At 40.0% G+C, this 21,895-nt stretch overlaps 1 protein-coding gene and 1 long non-coding RNA gene across 6 annotated transcripts in view; one reads left to right on the top strand and one right to left on the bottom strand.

Moving 5' to 3' along the window:
• The window catches only part of LOC117555274 (ral guanine nucleotide dissociation stimulator-like), a 76,722-nt gene that overhangs the window by 14,720 nt on the left and 40,107 nt on the right, over nucleotides 1–21,895 (top strand). The window contains exon 1 of one of the 5 annotated variants that reach the window (XM_034230127.1): nucleotides 8,722–8,954. The exons of 3 other annotated variants lie outside the window; for them this stretch is intronic. In XM_034230127.1, the coding sequence (XP_034086018.1) occupies nucleotides 8,853–8,954 (102 nt within the window). In that variant the 5' untranslated portion in view covers nucleotides 8,722–8,852. Of the gene's footprint in view, nucleotides 1–8,721; nucleotides 8,955–16,374; nucleotides 17,761–21,895 lie in introns of those variants that run through there. One more of the 5 variants, XM_034230126.1, reaches the window with a different exon arrangement.
• On the bottom strand, nucleotides 1,797–18,385 carry LOC117555277. The gene is made up of 5 exons (XR_004570375.1): nucleotides 18,288–18,385; nucleotides 17,541–17,870; nucleotides 7,332–7,579; nucleotides 2,181–2,224; nucleotides 1,797–2,008 (listed from the first exon to the last, which is right to left on the bottom strand). It is a non-coding gene; the product is annotated as an uncharacterized LOC117555277 (long non-coding RNA).

Raw genomic sequence — 21,895 nt, 5'->3', positions numbered from 1 at the left:
GCTGCACCGCGGTTTTGGTCCGGCCTCCTCCGGCGTCATACCCTACCGGGCGCGTTTCAGAAGCGGAGCGTCTTGCCTGCCGGCTCGCAGTTTTTGTTGATTTGGGTATATTTCCTGGACAGGCTACTTTTGTACAGACAAAGTTAATAATAATCGTAATATCTCAGTTATAAACGACATGAATTAAAGATGTGTTGCTGTATTCTAGTGGTAAAAAAATGCATTCATCATCATAATTATTCTATATATATAATTTACACAGTGTCTGTAAACCGGAGGAGAATGCTGGCATTTCTCCTCCTACTTGAAAGACTACGGAGGGATAGGGTCTGCAAAATTAGTGTGTGTGTATATATATATATATATATGCTCTGAACATTCCACTTCCTGCCTGCCCGACATTACCTTACGAAAAATAGACTTCAATCCTATTTCGAGCGGAGCCCAGCGGCGAGACGCTTCTGGGACGCTTCTGAGCCGTAACGCGGCGCGTCTGGTGGAATAGCACCCATTGACTAGAGTGGCCGCGATCCTTGCGGACGCTGCTGCGCAGCCGTAACGCGGCCGTAACGCACCCCAGACGGACCCGGTGGAATCTAGGGGTTAGCCATTCAATATATTTTTTTATGAGAATAATGGTACAAAAATCATCAATCCCTTCAATATTAGTATACTATTAAAAGTGTTTCCATAAGCATCAGCTAATGTCAATGCACCATTTGGAAAAAATAACCAATTGTGATTATTTTGACTGATATTGCAATTGCGATATGATTTACGATAAAGGGAATGACCATTTTTGAGACATTATACACGTTATCAATGAAAAGATTACAGGATCTGTACCAAACAAGGATTTTTTATTTATCGTGTTGAATGGTTTGTAGTCCAGGACTTCTCTGCAGCTCCACAATATATAATTCAAATATTTTCCCATATTTTAACTTTACCAAATATTGCGCGTAATACACATTGGGAATAGTACTAGTACATATTGCGCTTACCAATCTATGAGGAAGACACATCTCATTCAGGTTTGGTTTTGAAACATTTTGAATTGTGTAATTCTCTCAAACCGGCTGTCCAAGGTTGACTCATGGTTTCACTGCCCTTTTTAAACATTTTGCCAATTATTTTATTTTTTTCTTTGCTAATTTGGCCCCATAATCAGCCGTAACCACATAAATAACATACATCAAATGTCCTCCTGCTTCCGTTTAAATACCTAACATACTGTACGAAACTTATCCTGGGAAAAGGCAAACATGGGCTCCTCTGGTCACTTATCCAAAACCATAACCATTCCCTAAACATATGTGTAGTTATTGTTGGTTTTGTTCTGACATTTCCTCTCATAATATTGCTTATGTGCTGATGCATTCACAATATTACTCAGCCTTAAGTAAGTGGGTGTTGAAATACAAAATAAAATTCACTCCATAATTCGCCCCTATAATTTGTGCGTCTGTTTTTAGAGACTTTAAGTTTAAAGCCTTGATCTTTTCCAGGAACGGCAGTTGTTTATGATGCCGGACAAAAAACAAGAAGGTGCAGAGATCTGAGCGTTGTTGACAGACATTAATGGTTAAAAAAACGCAGCCAACTGTTCTCGGCTGCCAAGCGGTCGAGCTGTCAAACTGTCAGTCGGCTTTAAAGGAAGTGAATCGATGTCTGCCGTCTTGTAGATTCTTCGAGGAAGCATTTTATCAAAGTGTCATTATGGAGACTGTTTTCAACAAGCAAGTGGCTTATTTTATTCTAGAAATGTATGATAAACAATTCAATCTGACTACATATTTGTATTTGTTGCATAATTACACTCAAGTGTTTATTATTGAAAAACAGTGCGCAGATTGTTTTCTTCCTCAGGCAGTTGTTGTACTGTGGTTCACTCTTTGCTTTGTCTCTAAACGCTTCACAAATGATCCGATGCTGATTTGAGTCGTTGGTTCAAACAAGGCGGGCAGTCAAAACAGTCAAACGAGTCCAAGGGGCTCCAACAGGGAGGCTGGAGTACAGAAAGGTTAAGTAGGGGTCAGAAAACAAGGCAGGCAGGATAACTAGACACAAGGCTGGAAAGCTACGGCTTGCATAGCACAATAGATCATTTGTAGTTGAACAATGGCTCAAGGGTGTGTGTAACATGTATACAGTCGAAGTGATGAGGGATTTGGGAATACTTGTACTGGTGGATGTGGAGGTGACGTGGAAAGGTGAGAACACACTGAGGACAAGCAAAGAAAAACATATTACGTCTTTCAACATAGCACTGTGAATTTATACAACAGACAACCGAAAGCCATTTATCCCTATTGGAACCTCCGAGATCTCCGATGTGTTTTGAAATGCCTCCTTCGTTTTCCGGTCCAGACGTTGCCTGGAGATCATTGAAAATATTATAACTTTTACGTCATATTTTGGACTAACCATGTTACAAGTTTTAAAAATATTTCTGTGAAGGTGGTACAAGTGAACGGATCTGTGTAGCGGCTCCATTAGCTCTAAAAACAAGTTTTGCATATTGTTCGCTTTTATGGCCAAGCCAGCAAGTTGAATTGCTTACCTGTTGAGCCCCACAGACCCGCGGGCGAGGGCAAAAACGCAACATCTGCAAGATACAGCGTCTGAGGGCTTCTTAACATTTGACAAACTATGAATGTGTCATACCCACCTAAAGGGAAGAAACTCAGCTAACTGACGAACCATTTTTACCGAAACAAAACACAAGTCTCACAAGAAGCGTCTAAATGAGCCCTGAGTGAAAAAAGGCTAACGCACTTAGCACAGAACTCACAGTAGAAATACTTAATTACTTATCGGATCTGCACAAACAAGATATATATAGAAAGCTGAGATTCCACAGATTCTAGCGGCATAAGTATCATCACTGTGCGACCAAAACTCGCGGCAGCTCAGGCAAACCCAGACAACACACAGCGTAGCTGCTTTACTGAGCCAAAACGGCAAATGTCTTACCTTTGCTGTTTTTCTGATCAAAAGTTGTGTTCAATGGCATTAAAACGAATGTTCAATCTGAATTTACTTTAAAATAAAAAAAATCTTTATTGATTCTGACTTTTCTACATCCAACTCACAGGTTTATCATTGCCTTGGAAAAAAGATTATTCATTTACCCCTTTTCGAAGTGAAGATATAGTCATTTGTTCTGGGAATGTCATTTTTGAGCCTGAGACCTGAAAAACAGGCATGGGGCTTAACAGGTTACAGTGCCCTTTTATGCAAATTTCACATTTGTATTTTGTGCCTCTACTATGACCAGAGTTCCCGTTAGAATATTTTTTCGCCGGTCAACATGTCTGTTAAAGTTTAAATCTTCCGGACACAATTTGAAAAGTGCCGGTCAAAGGTCTTCTTTGTTATTTATTGAGCTTTAAAACAAATTGATATGATTCAATATTAAACAAACTAATAATAGTGTAACGACATTATTCAAAATGAACAGTAATTTATAATAACACGGGAATAACGGAGCGCTCTCTCCCTCTCCTGACAGCCCGTCAGTCTCATGCAGCTCGCGGATCAGTAATGAGTGTAGTTTGGGTAGTTTGAGAGGTAATTAAAATAGCTACGTGTGATATTCTAACCTGAAGTGTGTGTTTTGTCCGCTCACCGCTGCATGTGATCATGCAGAGCTGCGTGTTGACTCGTCAGCAGCAGCTGATCTCTCTCTCCCGTCAGATTAGACTCGCGTTTATGTCGATATCGATCAGATCCAGCTAGTTCTAGTTAATGATATGACTACCTGCTTATCAAAAGACACCTAAACAATAAGTGTCGCTATGCAACCGGGTGAGGCCGCAAAGTATTGCGCAGCATTTGTTTACATGCCCACCGGAACCCCGAGGCTTTACCAACAGATCAACGCACAATCAACCCATACAGGACATCTCTTTCTCCACATTAAGTGTTAGACATTAGAGTTGACTATTCTTGTCTGTCACATAGGCCTACTCTTTTGTCTGTCACATAAGTGGCGCAAGTTGCGCAACTGATGTGGTATTGCGCTAAGGTGAAATTATTTTGACCGGACACTTTGACCGGAGAGATTTAGATTTGCCGGTCTTCAGCATATTTTACCGGTCATAGTCCAGTAATTACTGGCTAACTGACTGTGACATGTCTCCATAAAGCTCTTTGTCTCATACTGCCTGTGCTCCAGCACCTCTTTTCACCCTCTGTCTGAAACCAGAGCCCAGTCTGCTCTGATTGGTTAGCTGGCTGGCTCTGTTGTGATTGGTCAACCGCTAAGAGATGTCCCACCCCTTAGCCCAGGGATCACCAACTACATTTGTCCAAGGGCCAAAATGTGTCCAATAGACACTATCGCGGGCCAGCGATTTTTATATAGCCCAGAAAGGGGGGGGTAGGGGGGTAGGGGGTAGGGGGTGGGGGGGTGCTAGTGGAGCACGCTCAGGTAGTGTGGACCGCATAAAGCTTAGCAGACTCTTCACGCTAACGAAGGATCACTTCTAGGCAGGGTTGGGAGGGTTACTTTGTAAATGTAATCAGTTACTGAATACATACTCTGAAAGTATCAGAATACAGTTACGTATTCAGATTACTTTTAGAATACTTTTGGAATACTTTCTTTTTCCATAACAGATGGGTATGTTTTGGTGAACAGGAGACACGTATTTTACTGTTTTCATGGCTTATCAAGAACTCAAACACAACATCTTGGCGTCATTCTGGACAGCTCTCTCATCTCCACCCCACATCAAAAACATCACCCGGATTGCATTCTTTGTACTGTCTTAAAACCTTTCCTTGGAATATGTTATGAATTGTAAGGTGTCCTTGGGTGCTTTGAAAGGCGCCCCTAAATAGAATGAATTATCATTATTATTATCTGAAACGATGTAATAACTTGTTCCAGTCACTTGCCCCATGCATTCAGCAGCAGCAGGCCATTCACTTTGATTTGATCCCGTTATTAAATGTCATAATTTCGACAATAAAGAAATGCTACATAAACGTTATCTTGCACATTTTATCTAACCATCTCCGTTTCTAACTTTCAATATATTTTAAGTAGGGCCGGGACTCGATTAAAAAAATTAATCTAATTAATTAGAGGCTTTGTAATTAATTAATCGAAATTAATCGCATTTTTAATCAAATATAAATATTTGACCTGAGAACAGTGAGAAGCAATTTTTTTTCACATGGATTTTAGTATACCATTAGGCGCATTCACACCGCAGTACTTTTCCCACAAAGGTTCATGAGAACTCTTTGAACCTGGGGGAGGATTAGGCAAATGAAGCCGCTGACGTCACTTCTTCTTCTGCTTTGGGTTTACTGGCAGGCCGCAAACCACTTCACGGCGTATACTGCCGCCCAAAGTCCCCGGCCGGAAGTCCCCGGAGTTGGGGACTGGCTTCAGTAGAAGCTGCTGGGACTCCCAGCAGCTTCTACTGAAGCCTTCCGAGTAAATCGCCAGAACACCGACACCTCCTCATCTCCACCGCTCCCATGTTTTATTTTGTGTTGCCATAAGTTAGTCTCTCTGCGTTTCTGCGCTGGGCTAATGCTAATAATGCTAATGCGAGGATAATTAAATGGCGGCTTCACAAAACTTTTTGGGAGTTTTACGGGGCGTGGTTTGCAATCCGCCCAGCCAATCAGAAATATAGCTCTTTTCTCACAAGAGAGCCGCACGAAAGTCCCTGCTCTCTAGCAGCTCTCTGCTCTCTAGCAGGGACTTTCGTGGGGGTAAAAAGGTTCTCATGAACTCATTTTAGTACCGGCTCTTTTTGGTGTGAACGCGATAAAAGAGGCTAACGTCCACGCTAGCTTCCACGCTAGCTGCTATATGTTTTGCATTGAGGTGATACTTGAGGCTTGATGTGCTGCGGTGATATGCGAATTCCTTTTTGCATAATTTGCACACAACCGTGCTCTTATCGACGCTTCAATCCGTCCGTTTTTTAAAACAACATTTCCCACTGTTGTTCACTGTGGTTTGTTGTTGTCTGAAGTCATGAACGTTAGTTGGTGCTCCAGTATAATCGGTACGCCTGAAACTCATCCAGTGAGAAACGTTCCGCGGTGCAAAAATAAGTGCGATTAAAATGCGTTAATTTTTTTAACGCGTTAATTTTTGTGTAATTAATTAATCTTAATTAACGCGTTAAAGTCCCGGCCCTAATTTTAAGAGATCTCTCTCTCATCTGCGTGCGGGGGCGGGGCCTCACAGACTGCATCTCTCTCTCGCTCACAGACATGCTGCAGCGCTGTGCAGTGTGCACACAGTTCTGCCGGTAATGAATATTACATTTTGTGAGGAAACTTTTCCACCAATAATTCCAATAAGTATTCCAAAATGTATTCACTTCAGGTTTACTAAAGTAACTGTAATCAGATTACTCGTTTTTCAAATGTAACGCCAGCTGAATACAGTTAGCCTACTTGATTTTTGTATTCTGATTACGTAACGCCGTTACATGTATTCCGTTACAACCCAACCCTGCTTCTAGGCTACTGTCCCGCAGCTCCTGCCTCTCTGTTGGACTCTGTCGCAGCGGGCCTACTGCTGTGGTGCGGAGCGCACAAAGCAGACTCTTCACAACGAAGGATCACGTCTTCTTCAAGGCAGGGAAGGTTTCGCAGTACGCAGTCTACTGTCCTGCAGCTGCTTTCTCTCTGTTGGACTCCGGTACTGCACCTTACTCACGAGACGTTGTACAAAAAAAAAAATGGGTGGGGGGCGGACGCAGTAACCACTCCGCCAACGCCACAGTCACCCCCGTCGTGCGGGCCGGATGAGAATGTCTGGTGGGCCGGATGTGGCCCGCGGGCCGCCAGTTGGTGGTCACTGCCTTAGCCTATCAAGTACAATGTGTTGGAGTGCTAGCCAATAGAAGATCGAATGTAACATAGTGATGTCATTATGTTACTGAGGTAAACAAAGGAGTCCAATGGAGGCATTCCAGGCAGGGGGAGGAGGAGGGTGTGGGAGAGAAACTCCCACTAGAGGGAACTTTGGGATCCATGCACATACATGCACAAAAACCTATATAACACACTACAGGAAAGGGCGAACTACCACATTCATAAAAGGGCCCCTTTAATTACCATATAGCTGTATGTTATTAATGCAGATTTGTAGTCACTTTTACATTGTGACAGATATTAGAAACAGAAATCCAAACCAATGAAAGCATAGATGCGACCTTTCATTTATGCAGATCAGATAATAAATAAACTCCTGGTGCTGACAGAAATATCGCACAAGACAGAAATAAAAAGAAGCCATTCTGACGGTAACATTTTCTAAACAAACAGAGAGAGGCCGGTTTATTTCTTACGCTGCCCAGGCGACGGTTGTCAGGTTGCCTCTTAGTGATCTCCCAGTTGGCTGCAGTTGACGTGAGAAAGCATTTTTTAAATGCCAGGACCTGGGAGAAGTACCTGAATGGCTGAAATAATGTCAGGGGATAAATCCAGCTCTGTTAGAGACAGCTCAGACCTCCTTCACTGAGGCTGAATGAAAAGCTTCCTCTTGTCTGCTACTGGGAAACTCTCGCAAGGGGTTTATCTCCCAGTATATGTGGGTCTGTAAACGAAAAACAAAAATGCAGTTGTTAATGTTAGGTTGCGTTTATTCAGGTAAAACTTAACATATTGGAGTATTTAGCGCTTTGATATAGCTCCTTATAAGAAAAAACATAGGAGCCTATATTCCTGTGTGAATCAATAATTCTTTATATTTCTTTTAATTATATGTCTTAATATATATATATTTCCATTATTTGTCTTCTTTGAGCCTTACAGAAAGATAATTTTACATGATTGTTATTATCAGAGGGACCAAACAATTCTTGAATCTTTAATCTTGAAATAAAAAATGTTGTTTTATTAAAATCATTGCAGCAAAAGGAACAATTTTAAATGAAGTGCTAAGTCACAAGGCTTGTGAATGGAAGGTTGCCAGTTGGAGTTTTTTATCTCATTGACCAGGCTAGTGAAATGTGATGTAAAAACAAAACGCCATCTTCAAATGATTACCTCCAAATATTTCACATCAGACTTTCTGTGACATTTCAGTTAATAAATGCTTGCTATCATCGATTTATACTCTGTAATTTTGTTTCATGAATGCGTATCATATTGAGCTATTGCCCAAACCTACCTTCAAATACACACACTTTGATTGGCAAGGTTATTTCAGGCCAGTCTGAAAGTTATCAATCAAACTCTTATGTGTACTACAAAGATTACATTTCATAAGGCTGACGCATGTATCCAAAGCAACTTACAATAAGTGCATTCAAGATATAATATCACTAGAAAGGGAGGGTTTTATCTGTTGCAGTGTTTTGTGAATGATTGATTGCATCTCTCTGGTGTTTTTTTAACCCGCAGAACAAGTCTCTTCACATTTCTAAACAAATATTGTCTGGTTACGTAGAACATTTGTAGAATCTACCTCGGAAGATATCTCTGAGAACTCAGAATTTCCCCTTTCAGTTAAACAGGGAAGTCCCTGTCAATTCCTTCTCTGGCTTTCATTTTCTGTATAACGGTTATATGCCTGGGGTTGCATGGAATGTGTTGTTTGGCACCATTACTAAGAGGTTTCACTTCACCTTTGACAGACATGGACTGAGCTTCTGGAAACCCATTTTTCTTTCCCAGCAAAAGTTAATTTTTTCTAGTGTTGCTCCTCGCATTGTTGACACAGCTGGTTGAGTAAATATGCATGAGGAGAGCGTCAGAGGAGGGTTCGGCCAATCTGTGATGAGGGGAGTGGGAGCTCTGGAGACTCGTTTTTCATTCAGGATCATTTGGATCCTGAGATTTCTGGTGGGGTTCTGAGGGAAGTCGCGATGTTGTGCTGGAGCCGGTGGACCTGTGGACTGTTGGTCAGGACAGGTGTCTTCTGGGACACCAAGGATTGTAACGGGACATTCAGAAGAGCAGGCAGACAGGTTTGATTAATGTTTGCTTCATATGAAAATAAAAAATAAAACCTACGGAATCCATTGGCACCAATTATGTCATTCTAGCTTGTCAGGAAAAAAAGCTAAATAATGCTAAATGTAGGCTTATCTCTCGATAAGAAAACAGAGGCATATTCGTAAGAACCATAATCTCCATCCAAAGCAGGCAGACAGGTTTTATTCATGTTTGCTTCCTATGAATAAAAAACCCTAAGGAATCCATTGGCCCCATTTATGTTGTGCTAGATAAATAATAATAATACATTTTGCCTATTTTCCGAAAGGGAACGAAAAAGGCATATTCTTAAAAGCCATGCCCCCTCCATCCAATCGTAGAGGAATTCAATTATTGCAGAAATCTCCAAATGTCAAACTATTTTAATATCCATTCTCAGCATGGATTGTTCTATGCTGTTATTATGACTGAGGTCAGTGTTTTCTCTTTGGACACATTGATAAGGATTGAACCTGTGACTTCGCTGTCAGTAAAACGTTGTGTAACCGAAAGGTCATCCTGCTCTCACTGATGAGATCCAGACTACTGTGAGTCTCTTGTATTGATTGGTACACCACGTTAGGACACTTTTTATACTCAAAATATATGTACCGAAATTATAAAATTTGCCATTTTAATTTAACTCTGGGTTATTGGATGATCAGAACATATTTCAATTATTAAAATCTAGGTTAAAACAGTAGCGGATAAGCAGTTTCTTCAATTGTCACTTTGTCTTTGGTTTTCATAATGTGTGCTACTTTATAACCACCGTTTGGTATAAATACTTTGATGTGTTGTAAGGGTCTTATTAGTTTGGATGCAAATCATGGAACACCACTTTTGATTATAGCTGGGGGCCTTTGTTGTGAAGTCATACACTTCACTTGCTAAAACAATAGATGGAGTTTACGATATGGGTTTAAAGAAAACACAATGGCGAATGCACCATGTATGGTGGCCAACCCGTGCAAACGCGCCACAAAGTCCCAAAATGCATCCATTAGGAGAAGCGCACTGCACTTTCAGAAACCATGTAAATATCAAAACACAAATGTGCCAAAACACACGCAAATCTAGAAACATCTTCACCAACTTGACAACACATGCTCAGCCTTTTGAAAACATGTGCTTTATGAAACATGCGCTGCATAAACAAAACGCTGCAAGCAGCTGGCCCACTTTATAATGCCCCCTTTTATTTTTATTTGAAGTGTTTAGTTTATGCAGTGCTTTTATTAAACGCTGTGCCTGTTTCGTCAAGTTGGTGGAGATGTTTCTTCATTCATTATATGGTTTAGCACATTTCTTTTATTTGTATTGACAATGAAAGTGTCTTTGGCTGTCACCGTACTCTTTCTCTCATCAACATCCGCCAAAAAACAAACAGAAAATGCAAAAGAATATCTTTAAAATACAATAGATGGAGTTTATGTTTATTATTTTAAAGGGGACCTATCATGCAAAATGCACTTTTGTACGTCTTTTATGAATATGTGTCCCCGGTGTGTCAGGGAACTCACCAAGAAAACACAACCCTCTCTCTTTTCCTCCATACCCAAATCTCTAAAAACAGGGCTGCAACGGAGCTGATACAGACGTTAATTGTTCTGACATCAGAAAAGGGGAGCTCCGCCTACATGGGCAACTCTCCGCCTATCAGGGGAATGGGGGGTTGGGACACGGCCATTTCCGCTCGAAAGCGCTGGAGACGCTGTAGTACATATTAGGGATGGGAATTTTAAAGCAAATTTATATTCGAATATTCGACCCCCCAAAAAACGGTTAACCGGTTAACCGAAATGTACATATCCTATAAAAAAAAATTAAAAAAAATGGGGTAAAAAAATGTATTCTAAAAAAAATTTCAATTTTTTTTTTTCAATAACTTTTGGAAATAAATAAATACATGTTCAAATAAGTATAATCAATGTTGTCACATTTATTGAACTGGTGATCACAGTTTGACAGCTATAGGCCTACAGCTTTCATGTGCGGAGGCGATTCACAATCAGGCCAGCTGTCGAGAAGACCCTCTCAGCTGGAACGAGTGTTGACAGGGGGCGGGGGAGCACGCTCATGAACTGTTAGCGCCGGAACCTCGCAACGGCTGCGGAGCGCATTTGGGCATAAGATGAGGTTTGAGTCTGCGTGATCTGCGTGTAGGGAGGGGCAGCAGCCATATCATTAGCTAGAACTAGCTAGATCTGATGGATTTGGACATAAACGCGAGTGAAGTATAACCGGACGCGAGAGAGAGAGAGATCAGCACCTGCAGCTCTGCCCGCTGTGAGGGACCGGTGAGCGGAGCAAAACACACCTTTAGACGTCACCTAACACATGTAGCTATGGCACTGCCGTATACATTGAATTATTCAATTTGATAATATGTAATCAACTTAGGAACCCGTCCCCAAAAAAAAAAAAATTATAAAAAAATCAATAACTCATATTCGAACACCTGAATAATTATTCGAATACTTGAATAATTTCGAATATTCGATTAATCGTTCCCATCCCTAGTACATATGCCAGGCCTGTAAGTGGCGCTGTAGTCTGCCACAAAAGCAGCGAAGAAGACTTCCTGCGCATTGTTGCCATGGTTGCTATGGTTGCCCTTCTGTTTATTCTCCGCTGTGGACGCTCTGGCTCTTTTTCTCCCTCCCCGAGGCAAGCGTTTGCTCCTGCTGCTCTCCGGTAGTCCACCAGCAGATGACAAACACCCACCTCTCCGCCTCTTCCAAGGGACGAGGGGACCGTGCGCCAGAGTTTCAGTTAGATTTGTTTTCGCCGGTCAACATGTCCGTTAAAGTTTAAATCTTCCGGACAAAATTAGAAAAGTGCCGGTCAAAGGTCTTCTTTGTTATTTATTGAGCTTTAAAACAAATGAATAACGACTATATAATCATATAAGAATAATACACGGAGGACGGAGCCTCTCTTTTCCTCCCCCTCTTCTGAGAGCCCAGCAGCTGATCAGAGCACGCTCCCCTCTCCTGCAGGGGGGCGTGGTCAGCTGCAGCTCATTTGCATTAAAGCTACGTCACAGAATCAGCCCTTGCAAAAACAGGGCTGGAATAGAGCGAAATGAGGCATGGCTAAAATGCATGATCTGTTTGGTATTTTGAAAAAAAAACTTCACAGACATGTTTTATATAGGTATAGGTCCACTTTAAGGAAAACACAATGGTGAATGCTCGTTTGGACCCATGAATGCAAAACACTGCTTTAGGATACGTGTATTTATATACTTTAAAGTTACTTCATGTGCCAATGAGTAACTTTCAGGTTTAAACTGAAGCTTGTCAGGAAAGAGGCTAATTAACACGGGCTCAATTTTGGTGAGGCATATTTTAAAAGCAGGCCATACAGAAGTGTCAGACTATTTTAAATTCAAATCTCAGCAAAGATTGTTCTAAGGGGTTATTTAGGTCTTGTTGTCTTAAAGTGGTGTTTAGGATCAATTCTGGGGCAGTCTTTCTTTTTTAATATAATCATTTGGCACCCAATCTGTATTGATCCAAATATTGCAGCAACAATTTATGAGCCATAGTAAAAGATGGAAATGGTACTTGTACTGTCTATCTCCCGACAATATGGGTGGAATCAAGATGGACGGAAACAACTCCTACTTTTGATGATTTAATCAAATCTAAATAGGTTATTAACCTTAGAAGAAAAAGGACAACAACAATACACCAATTAGGATCACACATATCCCATACACATTAAATCACATTAAATATAATAATCACACTTACTAGTGGCCTCTCCTGATTCCTCAATCTCAATGACGTTAATGTATGTATCCCCTCTATTTATACACATCAATAAACCCCGCAAATCTCCATCCAGATTTAAAGTCACACTCACATAAACTGAACCCCATTAATTGAACCCTCATACACCCAGTACAAACCATGAATTTACAGCACAGTACTTGTACCTCAGTTAACATTTTCTACACCCTTATGACTTGCATAATGGCATATACTGTTGACTTTAATCTTTAACATCCCTTGTCACCTACTCCTTGGAAATGGAAAATTCGAAATGGATAATTGACATCTGGTCTGGGTTTAGAAAGCCGACGATTTTCTTGAGGATTCATGAAATGTGTTGTTGGCACCTCCCACCCACCATCCTCCCTCTAAGTCAGTCCCACCTGTCAATCATCTCGATGAGCAGCTTCTTGCTCATCAATATTTTCAGGTTCATATTTGTAATTTGTGCTCTTGCTGGGACATGTCTCCATGCTTTAATGTTCAAAAAGCTTTTTATTTTTCTCATACTGCCTGTGCTGCAGCACCTCTTTTCACCCTTTGTCTGAAACCAGAACCAGGTCTGCTCTGATTGGTTAGCTGGCCTGCTCTGTTGTGATCGGTCAACAGTTTAGAGATTTCCCGCCCCTTAGACTATCTCGTACAATATGTTGAAGCGCCAGCCAATAGAACATCGAGTAAACAAAGGAGTATAATGGAGGCTCCTGGGTTTATTACTTAGCCTTTGCAGACCATTTACATGCACACAAAACTATACACCACACTACAGTGAAGAGAAAACACCAATAAGCATAATAGGGCCTTTTTTTACATATGCCTCTGTTAATCTATTTGCCTCTGACTAAAAGGCATGTGAGAGAGAGTAGGACAGTAAAGGGGGGGTGTAAACGTCTGAAGCATGTTGTAGCATCAGCCAGAGCCCGGGAAGCAGCACAACAACATCCTCTGGTATTGATTTCCAGCAGATGGAAGCAGAGCTTTAGTTAAATCAGCAGATTTAAAGTTGGCCGTCTCTCTGGTCTCTTGGAGGTTTCTGGGTCTCAGCCCATGTGGGGTTTTTCCAAAAGATGCATACCAGTGGGGATGTTTTTATACTGAAGATCCTGCCATTCACTGACAAAAGAAGTCAGCATTCAGAGTTTTGTTTTCTTCATTCAAGTCAGAGGTTTTAAACCTGCTTTTCTTTAACCATCTTTATCAGATAAATGTACCTCAAGTGGAAGGTAATTCAGAGGATTTAAAACTGCTACACTCATTTGTGTTCATTTTCTGATTTTTGTGAATAATTTGAATTTCCATAGCCTTTTTGGGCCTAAAACATTTATGAAACAATGTGGGAAGCCAAAGGAAAAATGTATTTGGTGTAACTGCTGAAAACTCATCTAAAATGTGACAAGCAGCCCCAACTAGATAATACTTACATGTGAAAATGAGATGGCCTTTAACAATGAATTGTATTTAATGTTGACAAGCTGTTTGGGGCAGCTTACTAAATATTAAAGGAAAAAGGCTGACATTATTTTCCCCATTCCTCATACACCCTCCTTCTGCCTCAAAGACTCATGACAGCCCTAAACTGAATCAATCCGCCTCCAGAAATAGTTCCCAACAAAGCATTATTTCTTCAGTAGGAAACAATTGGAGTGAAGCTAAGAGCGCAGAACGGAGATTCACAAAGTATTCAGGGGAACGACTAACACATTTATTTGTTTTTGTTGAGATTAAAAAGAACCATACAGAACAATACCAAAACAAACGGCACATTTTATTGCTCCCAGATACTCATTTCAATTGGGTAAAATTACTCTTGATTAGAGTCTCATAAAAGACTCAATAGTAGATTGTCTTTTTGGCCGAAATACATATTATTTTGGTTTAGCAACATTGCATATATGGTTAATTAATCGGAATGTAGATTTTACTCAAATATTGTACTATTTCTACCGGATTGAACTTTATTTTGGTATTTCCATGTTATGCTACAAATACTTCTACCCCACTACATCCCAGAGGCAAAATGTTCAGCAATGGAATATACTAAGGTACATTTATTCAAATGTCATACTTAAGTACACTTTTGAGGTATCTGTAACTTGTACTCAACTGAATTCTTCTGATTATTATCTCTTACAAAATATGAATAATCTAATAAATAAACATTGACATAAAATCATAGGATAGCCAGAAGCAATATATAAAGTTATTAAAATAAGCTCCACCTTTATCAGCTGTGATAAACACATGATCATGATCCAGTGATTACATGTAGAAACGATTCTGAAATGGACCCTTACGCATAAGTACTTTTTTTTTTATGTTAATACTTTTGTACTTTTACTTAGTACATTTTTGAATGCAGGACCTTTACTCGAGTATTTTTCGAATTGGTATTGCTACTTTTACTTATGTATAAAATCTGAGTACTTCTTCCAACACTGTGTTAAAATAATTTAATATATGTACATAACATCAGCTGCTGCTAGTTTTCAGTGCAGAATATTGATCTTTAAACGGCAGCATGGGTATTCTGTATGCTCTGTTTCTCTCACACGTACATACCAAGACACACACACACACACACACACACACACACACACACACACACACACACACACACACACACACACACACACACACACACACACACACACACACAGAGCAGCTGAAGTGTGTGAGTTAGGAAGCGCAGCAGTTTGATGAGAAAAGCCATGGAGGTCAGTCCTTGTTTGCGGTTGCGTTCAGCCTCAGTTGGTGCAGCAGATGTTTCAGTTACAATTTGCTCCATCTCTTTCACACCTGTTGTTCCTGTCGAGAAGGTAAATTACACTTTGTTCTTTGCCAAAAACATGCCAAATAAATAACCTAACTTCCGCCATTAATCATCTGTAAAAAAGAGGTTGTTGTTGTTGTCATTCGTCTTGTTGTTTTTCAGGCAGTTACTAATCATTGTAAGAGCTCAGCAGACATCTTATTACGGTGATTACTGTGGAATGAGACATTTGTACCTGACATTGCCCAGTAGGAGGCAGTGTTACATGTTAAATTGGAGTGACCTTGTTCAGAGTTTTAATGCTGAGAAAAATGGAGGCTGCTGGAAAAATGCATATCTGTGTGTTGGACGGTGTTTGTTGAGAGTTTTTCTGCATTTGTTGTGATTTTTTGTTGATGGTTTGTCGTGGACTTTTCAAGCAATGAAAGCATATGCCTATGCTGCTTCACTGTTTCTTTTGGATTTGGCTTGGGTCAATCAAAACAGACGTGTTATAGTCCAGTAAATGGTCAACATAATTAACTGATAAAATAATTATAAAGATAATAATCGATAGTTTATTAGGCCCTTTCAAATCCTTTTACTTTAATTAAAGTCAAGGTTCCCATGTCACAGTATTCTGTAACAAAACAGATAAAGGATAACATAATAGTAATACAAGTAATAAACATTTAAGAAATAAAATGAGGAGAATAAAATCCGACATTTAAAAAAATACAAAATAAAATGGAATTATATTAAATAAAAATAACACCAATAATAATAAAACAGAATTGTTGTTGATAAAACGTGTGCTAGAATTAATCAAAATGGCCTTTCAAAGTGTTAAATATATTGATAAATATATTTAATTTCATCTTTTTAATTGTTCTATTTTACAGCATTTAAAAATGATCATATGATTTGTATGTTATTTTAGTCCATACAAATGTAAGATTTAATAATACAAGTGAGTGTCACTGTGTAATGTGTGCAGACAGCAGGCAGGGACAGTGAACTGTACATCAGTGTTTTATTTTCCCATAGAAGCCGGCTGCCATAGTGAAAGCAGAAACAACACTGCCATCATTTCCCAACGGCATGACGTAACGCTGCCTTCAGGGACACCTGGTAGATATGTGTATTACACCATACATGGTGTAAAGATTATTTAACCACACAGTATAGCCCTTGTTAAAGGGCTTTGTGACAAACGGTGTTGCTGGTCGACGCCATTAGCTGTCATATGATCTTTATTCATGGAGGTTACTTTTAGAAATGTGTGTGCTAAAGATATACATTTTAGTTTATACATTTCTGAAGGTTTTTTCATACAACTGTCTATCCAGCCTTATCATAGTACAAAATACCTATATATAAATGAACTAAGAGATGTAAGAAAAAGATAAAATTGAGAAGAACATTACAACAATCCTCAGAGGGCAAATGTTCGCGTTAAAGCAGTATAAAAACACCAAATAATGACTTGTTCAAAACTAAATTAAAAGAACGAAAATGATACATCATATGCGTATATTAAGTTCTCATACGCTTATGTATGATTTTTACATTATGCGAACATATGTGCAAGTATATGCAGATGTGCGGAAGTATTTGTAGTTTAACTTTACATGACAGATTAAGCATCATTGTAAGAGATAATAAACAAAGAGGATGTCAAAAATACATAGGGAGAACAAACAAATAAAGCGAAATAATCATAGTTATAACAATTAAAAACATTTTTACTTCTGGGATTAAAGTGAATCACATTATTTTCTACGAAATAAAAGAGATTAAATATGTTTTGGTTTGTGGCCATGTTTTCTCAGAATGAATACAAATAGTGAGTTGAGAATGTTAATCCACCGTAACGCGTCTCTGATATTTCCGACACCCCTGAAGGCAGCAAATACCTGGGGGCGGGGTTTAGAAAAGCCTCAGCCTGAGTCATGACTCTCCCCCACAGCCGCTGAGCCGCAGATAGCAGCATTGTCTCTGCGGAAAAAAACCTGAAATAAAAACAGTGAAAATGTCGCTAACGTTACCGTGAATGAACAGTCGGCTTCGCGTGCATCCATGGTCTATTTCCCGGGCATGCAAACCGAGGTGCACAGCATCAAGCCGGGACAGCTGGTTGAGATGTTTGACTCGTCATGGAGAGTGCGGAACATTTGGGACGGGGTGAGGCTGGAGGTGGTGGAGGACCCCAGCCCGGTGGTCCTGCACAGCCTCACACACCTGGACCCGGACCTGCCGCTGCTGGAGGTGAGCTGGCGGAGGCCGGGGGGGGGGAGGGTGAAGGAGATGCGGGGATGAGAGGCGTTGTAGGTCCGGTAGCTGATGCTGTTCAGGCGGACCGGTCCATAGTTGGGATGCTGGGTTGATATGAAACAAATTAAAAAGTATAAATAAAATAAGTTAAGAATAAAAGGAGTCTTAATTAAGATAAGTTAAAAGCAAGTAATTTGTATCTACAAGCTAAATATATCAGGACAGATATGTTTGTTCTGCTTATCTATGGAAATGTTTGCCAAACTTTTAAACAAGATAAATATATGTTTATAACTCTTCAAATCAGCTAAAGGTATGTAGAATGCACAGATACATGTGTATATAAGTGTACGAGGAGAATTTGTATTGTGTTTACCCCAAATAATATAATCTAACATGATGACATCCACCAATCCTTCATTTTAAACCTTGTTGCTTTGAATAAAGAGATACACATGTAATATAATACACATTAAAAACAAAATACTCAATAGTACTAGAAACCTGAGAGTGAAACATACCGTTACTGTTGAGAGACACACGCGACACGAGTGTACCAGGATGACTTGCTTTTTCCTGTGGTTATCAGTCATCCTGCATTTAATTCAGTACTGAAGATACACCAACTGTCAATGAGTCACGCCTTTCAAAAGTAATGGAGATTATACTAATAATACTGACATTGAGAATAGTTTTCACACTTCACACAACAAGTATTTCCGGCAGGATCCAGAGTTACTATGAGTAAGGTCCAAATGCTTAATATATTTTTATTGTGTTGAAGCTTGTCTGTTGTTTTTGTAAAAATGGCCAAATATTGTCACCTAATTGTAACTTATGTAGTCAATAGACTATAACAGATTTCCTACAGACCAGCCTTTAAGAGACACAGTGATGGCCAACCTGTGTGAAAGACGCCATCTAGACAGAATTTTAACCGTTAAGTTATATTAATCATACAAAACGTAAAGAAAGAAAGACGATCCAAGATGTTTACCATGCAGACAACTGCTTGGGTGTCTGCATGGTAAATTGATGTTCCAAATATATAAAAGGAAATTGGCAAAACTGAAATTGGAGAATGTTTAGTGATTTTGAGTAACACATTTACTTAAATGATCAATTGATGATTAAAATAAGTGCTGGGTCACTTGTTTATTCATTGATTTATTATTGAAGATGTCCAGCAATTTGTTTACCGTGCTCGCCTTAGTTTGGTCTGTTTTGATGACTAATTGACTAGTTGATGTATTTGACAGATTGTTAGATCTTTCCCCAGAAAGAATCACTAAAAAATCACCTTGTTAATCTTGTGTTTAGCAAAGATTTGCTGATATGATTCTTACGAATTAATCATTCAGAGTATAAGCATAACAAAGACTAGTTAACCCTTAGTAGTCGTCCAAGACCAAAACAAACGGTTAGTCACCTAATCGACAACTTAACACAAAGAAAAGTCATTTGTTTTGCACTTATTTGGCTATAACCCAAGTATGAAATACCAAACCTCATGGTGGCACTTGAGGAAAAGTCATTAGGCTTCATCTTATGGAGAACACAAATGTCTGAAACAAATTTCATGGCAACCTTTCCAATATTTCTTGAGATATTTTAGTGTCGACCAACCAATCGTCTTTTCCTTTCCTAAAGAAGAACATTTTACCCTTATGCTTTTCCGGCAGTATATTTTTGGCTCTGAGGTTATTTCATATCCATAACCCCACGTCTCTATCACTTTCCCCTTCAACCCATGACCCAAAGATACAGTTACTCTTTTATCTATGTGAATGTTCTTTAAAAAAAAAAAAGGATTAAGTGGAACATTCTCTTGCACTTTGTTCCTTACATCCCGTACATTTGATCTGATCAGGAGGGGAGCAGGATGAGTAATCATATTTATCGGTGATTATTTAAAGTCTGTGATGGAACAAGGACAACCTCACAACTGATGGCACACGCAGACGATGTGCCCTCCACTGTCTGTACACTTAAGTAACATATTTTAGATTGATATCCTCTCTGTTGGTCATCATTCAGATCTGGACTGATATCACAAGCCGTGCTATGTTTCTCTTTTTGCATGTCCTGAGCTCAGAGGTAGTTTCAGCTAACCTGCTCTGCCTCGTCCCTGCGCTCTAATCTAATCCTCTCCTTTAACACAATTACCTAATGCTTAATCCCCCGCCTGTAGGGGCCGATGGGGTTTCTTCCACAATTGCCGCCATTCTTCCCGTCAGTCCAGAGGCTGAGGTGGATGTTATTCAATGTCATGAGGCGCTTTCACACCAAGTACTTTGCCGTACTTAGTTCATCAGAACTCTTTAGTTCTGATGAACTAAGTACAGATCGCGTTCACACCGGAATAAGTCCCTGGGGGAGGATTAGGCAAATGAAGCCGCTGACGTCACTTCTTCTTCTTCTGCTTTGGGTTTACTGGCAGGCCGCAAACCACTTCACGGCGTATACTGCCACCCGGAGTCCCCGGCCGGAAGTCCCCGGAGTTGGGGACTGGCTTCAGTAGAAGCTCCTGGGACTCCCAGCAGCTTCTACTCCGAGTAAATCGCCAGAACGCCGACACCTCCTCATCTCCACCGCTCCCCATGTTTTATTTTGTGTTGCCATAAGTTAGTCACTCTACGTTGGTGCGCTGGGCTAATGCTAATAATGCTAATGCAAGCAAATAAAATGGCGGCTTCATAAAACTTTTTTGGAGTTTTACGGGACGTGGTTTGCAATCCTTCCAGCCAATCAGAAATGGGAACCTTTTTCTCCCTTGAAAGTACCTGCTCTCTAGCAGGGACTGAAAAGGGGGTGAAAAGGTTCTCATGAACTATATTGGAACTATACTGGGAAAAGTACTCCGGTGTGGAAGCGCCTATGGTTTCTCTACTGTATTTAGGTTCACTGGATTCAGTCATTTGTTGATCCCTCTGGCTCCACTTAACCAGCATCACAGTCCGAAAAAACTCTATCATATAGCTGAGGTTCAAATGACCATGAAATGGTGGTTTGCTTACAGTTCAAAGTACAGCTATGTCAGATTGCTATAGTTAAAGCAAAGTGTATGGGTTGCTGCTCATGTTTAATTCCTAACTCCTACTGCTAATTCATTTCTTTATCAAGTTGTCACATAAGAGAGAGAAACGCTGCCCATTTAGATGTTGGAACCATGAAATACTTGGTATTTTTACTTGATAAAAACAATACTTTAAATGACTAAACTTTAGCTCTAGTCTACTGCAATACAATAACAAAATGTTTTCAGCTAATTGATTGGGGAAAAAGGCAGATGTAAAATAACTTTAATGAAATAGTCTTACATTTCCAGAAATGTTAATCTACCAGATGATATGGAAATGTGGAAAATGTCCTTACCGTTCTCACTAAATATTTGTTGGCAGTCTCTCTCTTTTCTTAGTTTTTTAACTTGAGTAGATTCACAAAATGTCACTATACCCTCTTCTACATTGGTACTACAATGCTTGTACGTCTTGCCTACACATACAATGTGTTGGATTGCTACAAAATAGTAGCACAAGTGTTAAATTGTGATGTCACTATGCTACAGTAGTAAACAAAGAAGTCCAATGGAAGCCTTCAGGCAGGGGGGGAGTGTGTGGGAGAGAAACTCCCTCTGGGATTTTAGCCTTTGCAGACCATTTACATGCACAAAAACCTATATACCTAAGTATAATGGGGCCTCTTTGAAAATCATGTGTTTAAGCTACTGTTCATATATTGGGTTTGAAATGTATATAACACATTTTCTTGGAGGCTGAGTAAACAACACATATGCAAAAGTCTGCAGTCAAACAGTATACAACAGTGCATTCAGGCTAAAAATAGTCATAATTAAGAGTGGAGTTCTGAGAGCCCTGCGAACGCTGCCATCCAGTAGCAAAGCAGCAGGATCAGGGGCCAAACAAACAAAAAACCCTGCTAAACAAAGAATAGACTGCTGCTCATTGAAGCCGTAAACAGCAAGTCCTTCAAACTGTCAGTTCATCCATCCATCCATCCATCTTCTCCCGCTTATCCGTGGTCGGGTCGCGGGGGTAGCAGTTCCAGCAGAGAGCCCCAAACTTTCTTTTCCCTGGCGACATCAACCAGCTCTGACTGGGGGATCCCA

Source organism: Gymnodraco acuticeps, unplaced genomic scaffold (assembly GCF_902827175.1).
Source record: "Gymnodraco acuticeps unplaced genomic scaffold, fGymAcu1.1, whole genome shotgun sequence".
NCBI classification, from domain to species: Eukaryota; Metazoa; Chordata; class Actinopteri; order Perciformes; family Bathydraconidae; genus Gymnodraco; species Gymnodraco acuticeps.
The sequence above is the reverse complement of the archived record's forward strand: the minus strand, read 5'-3'. Positions and strand labels throughout refer to the sequence as shown.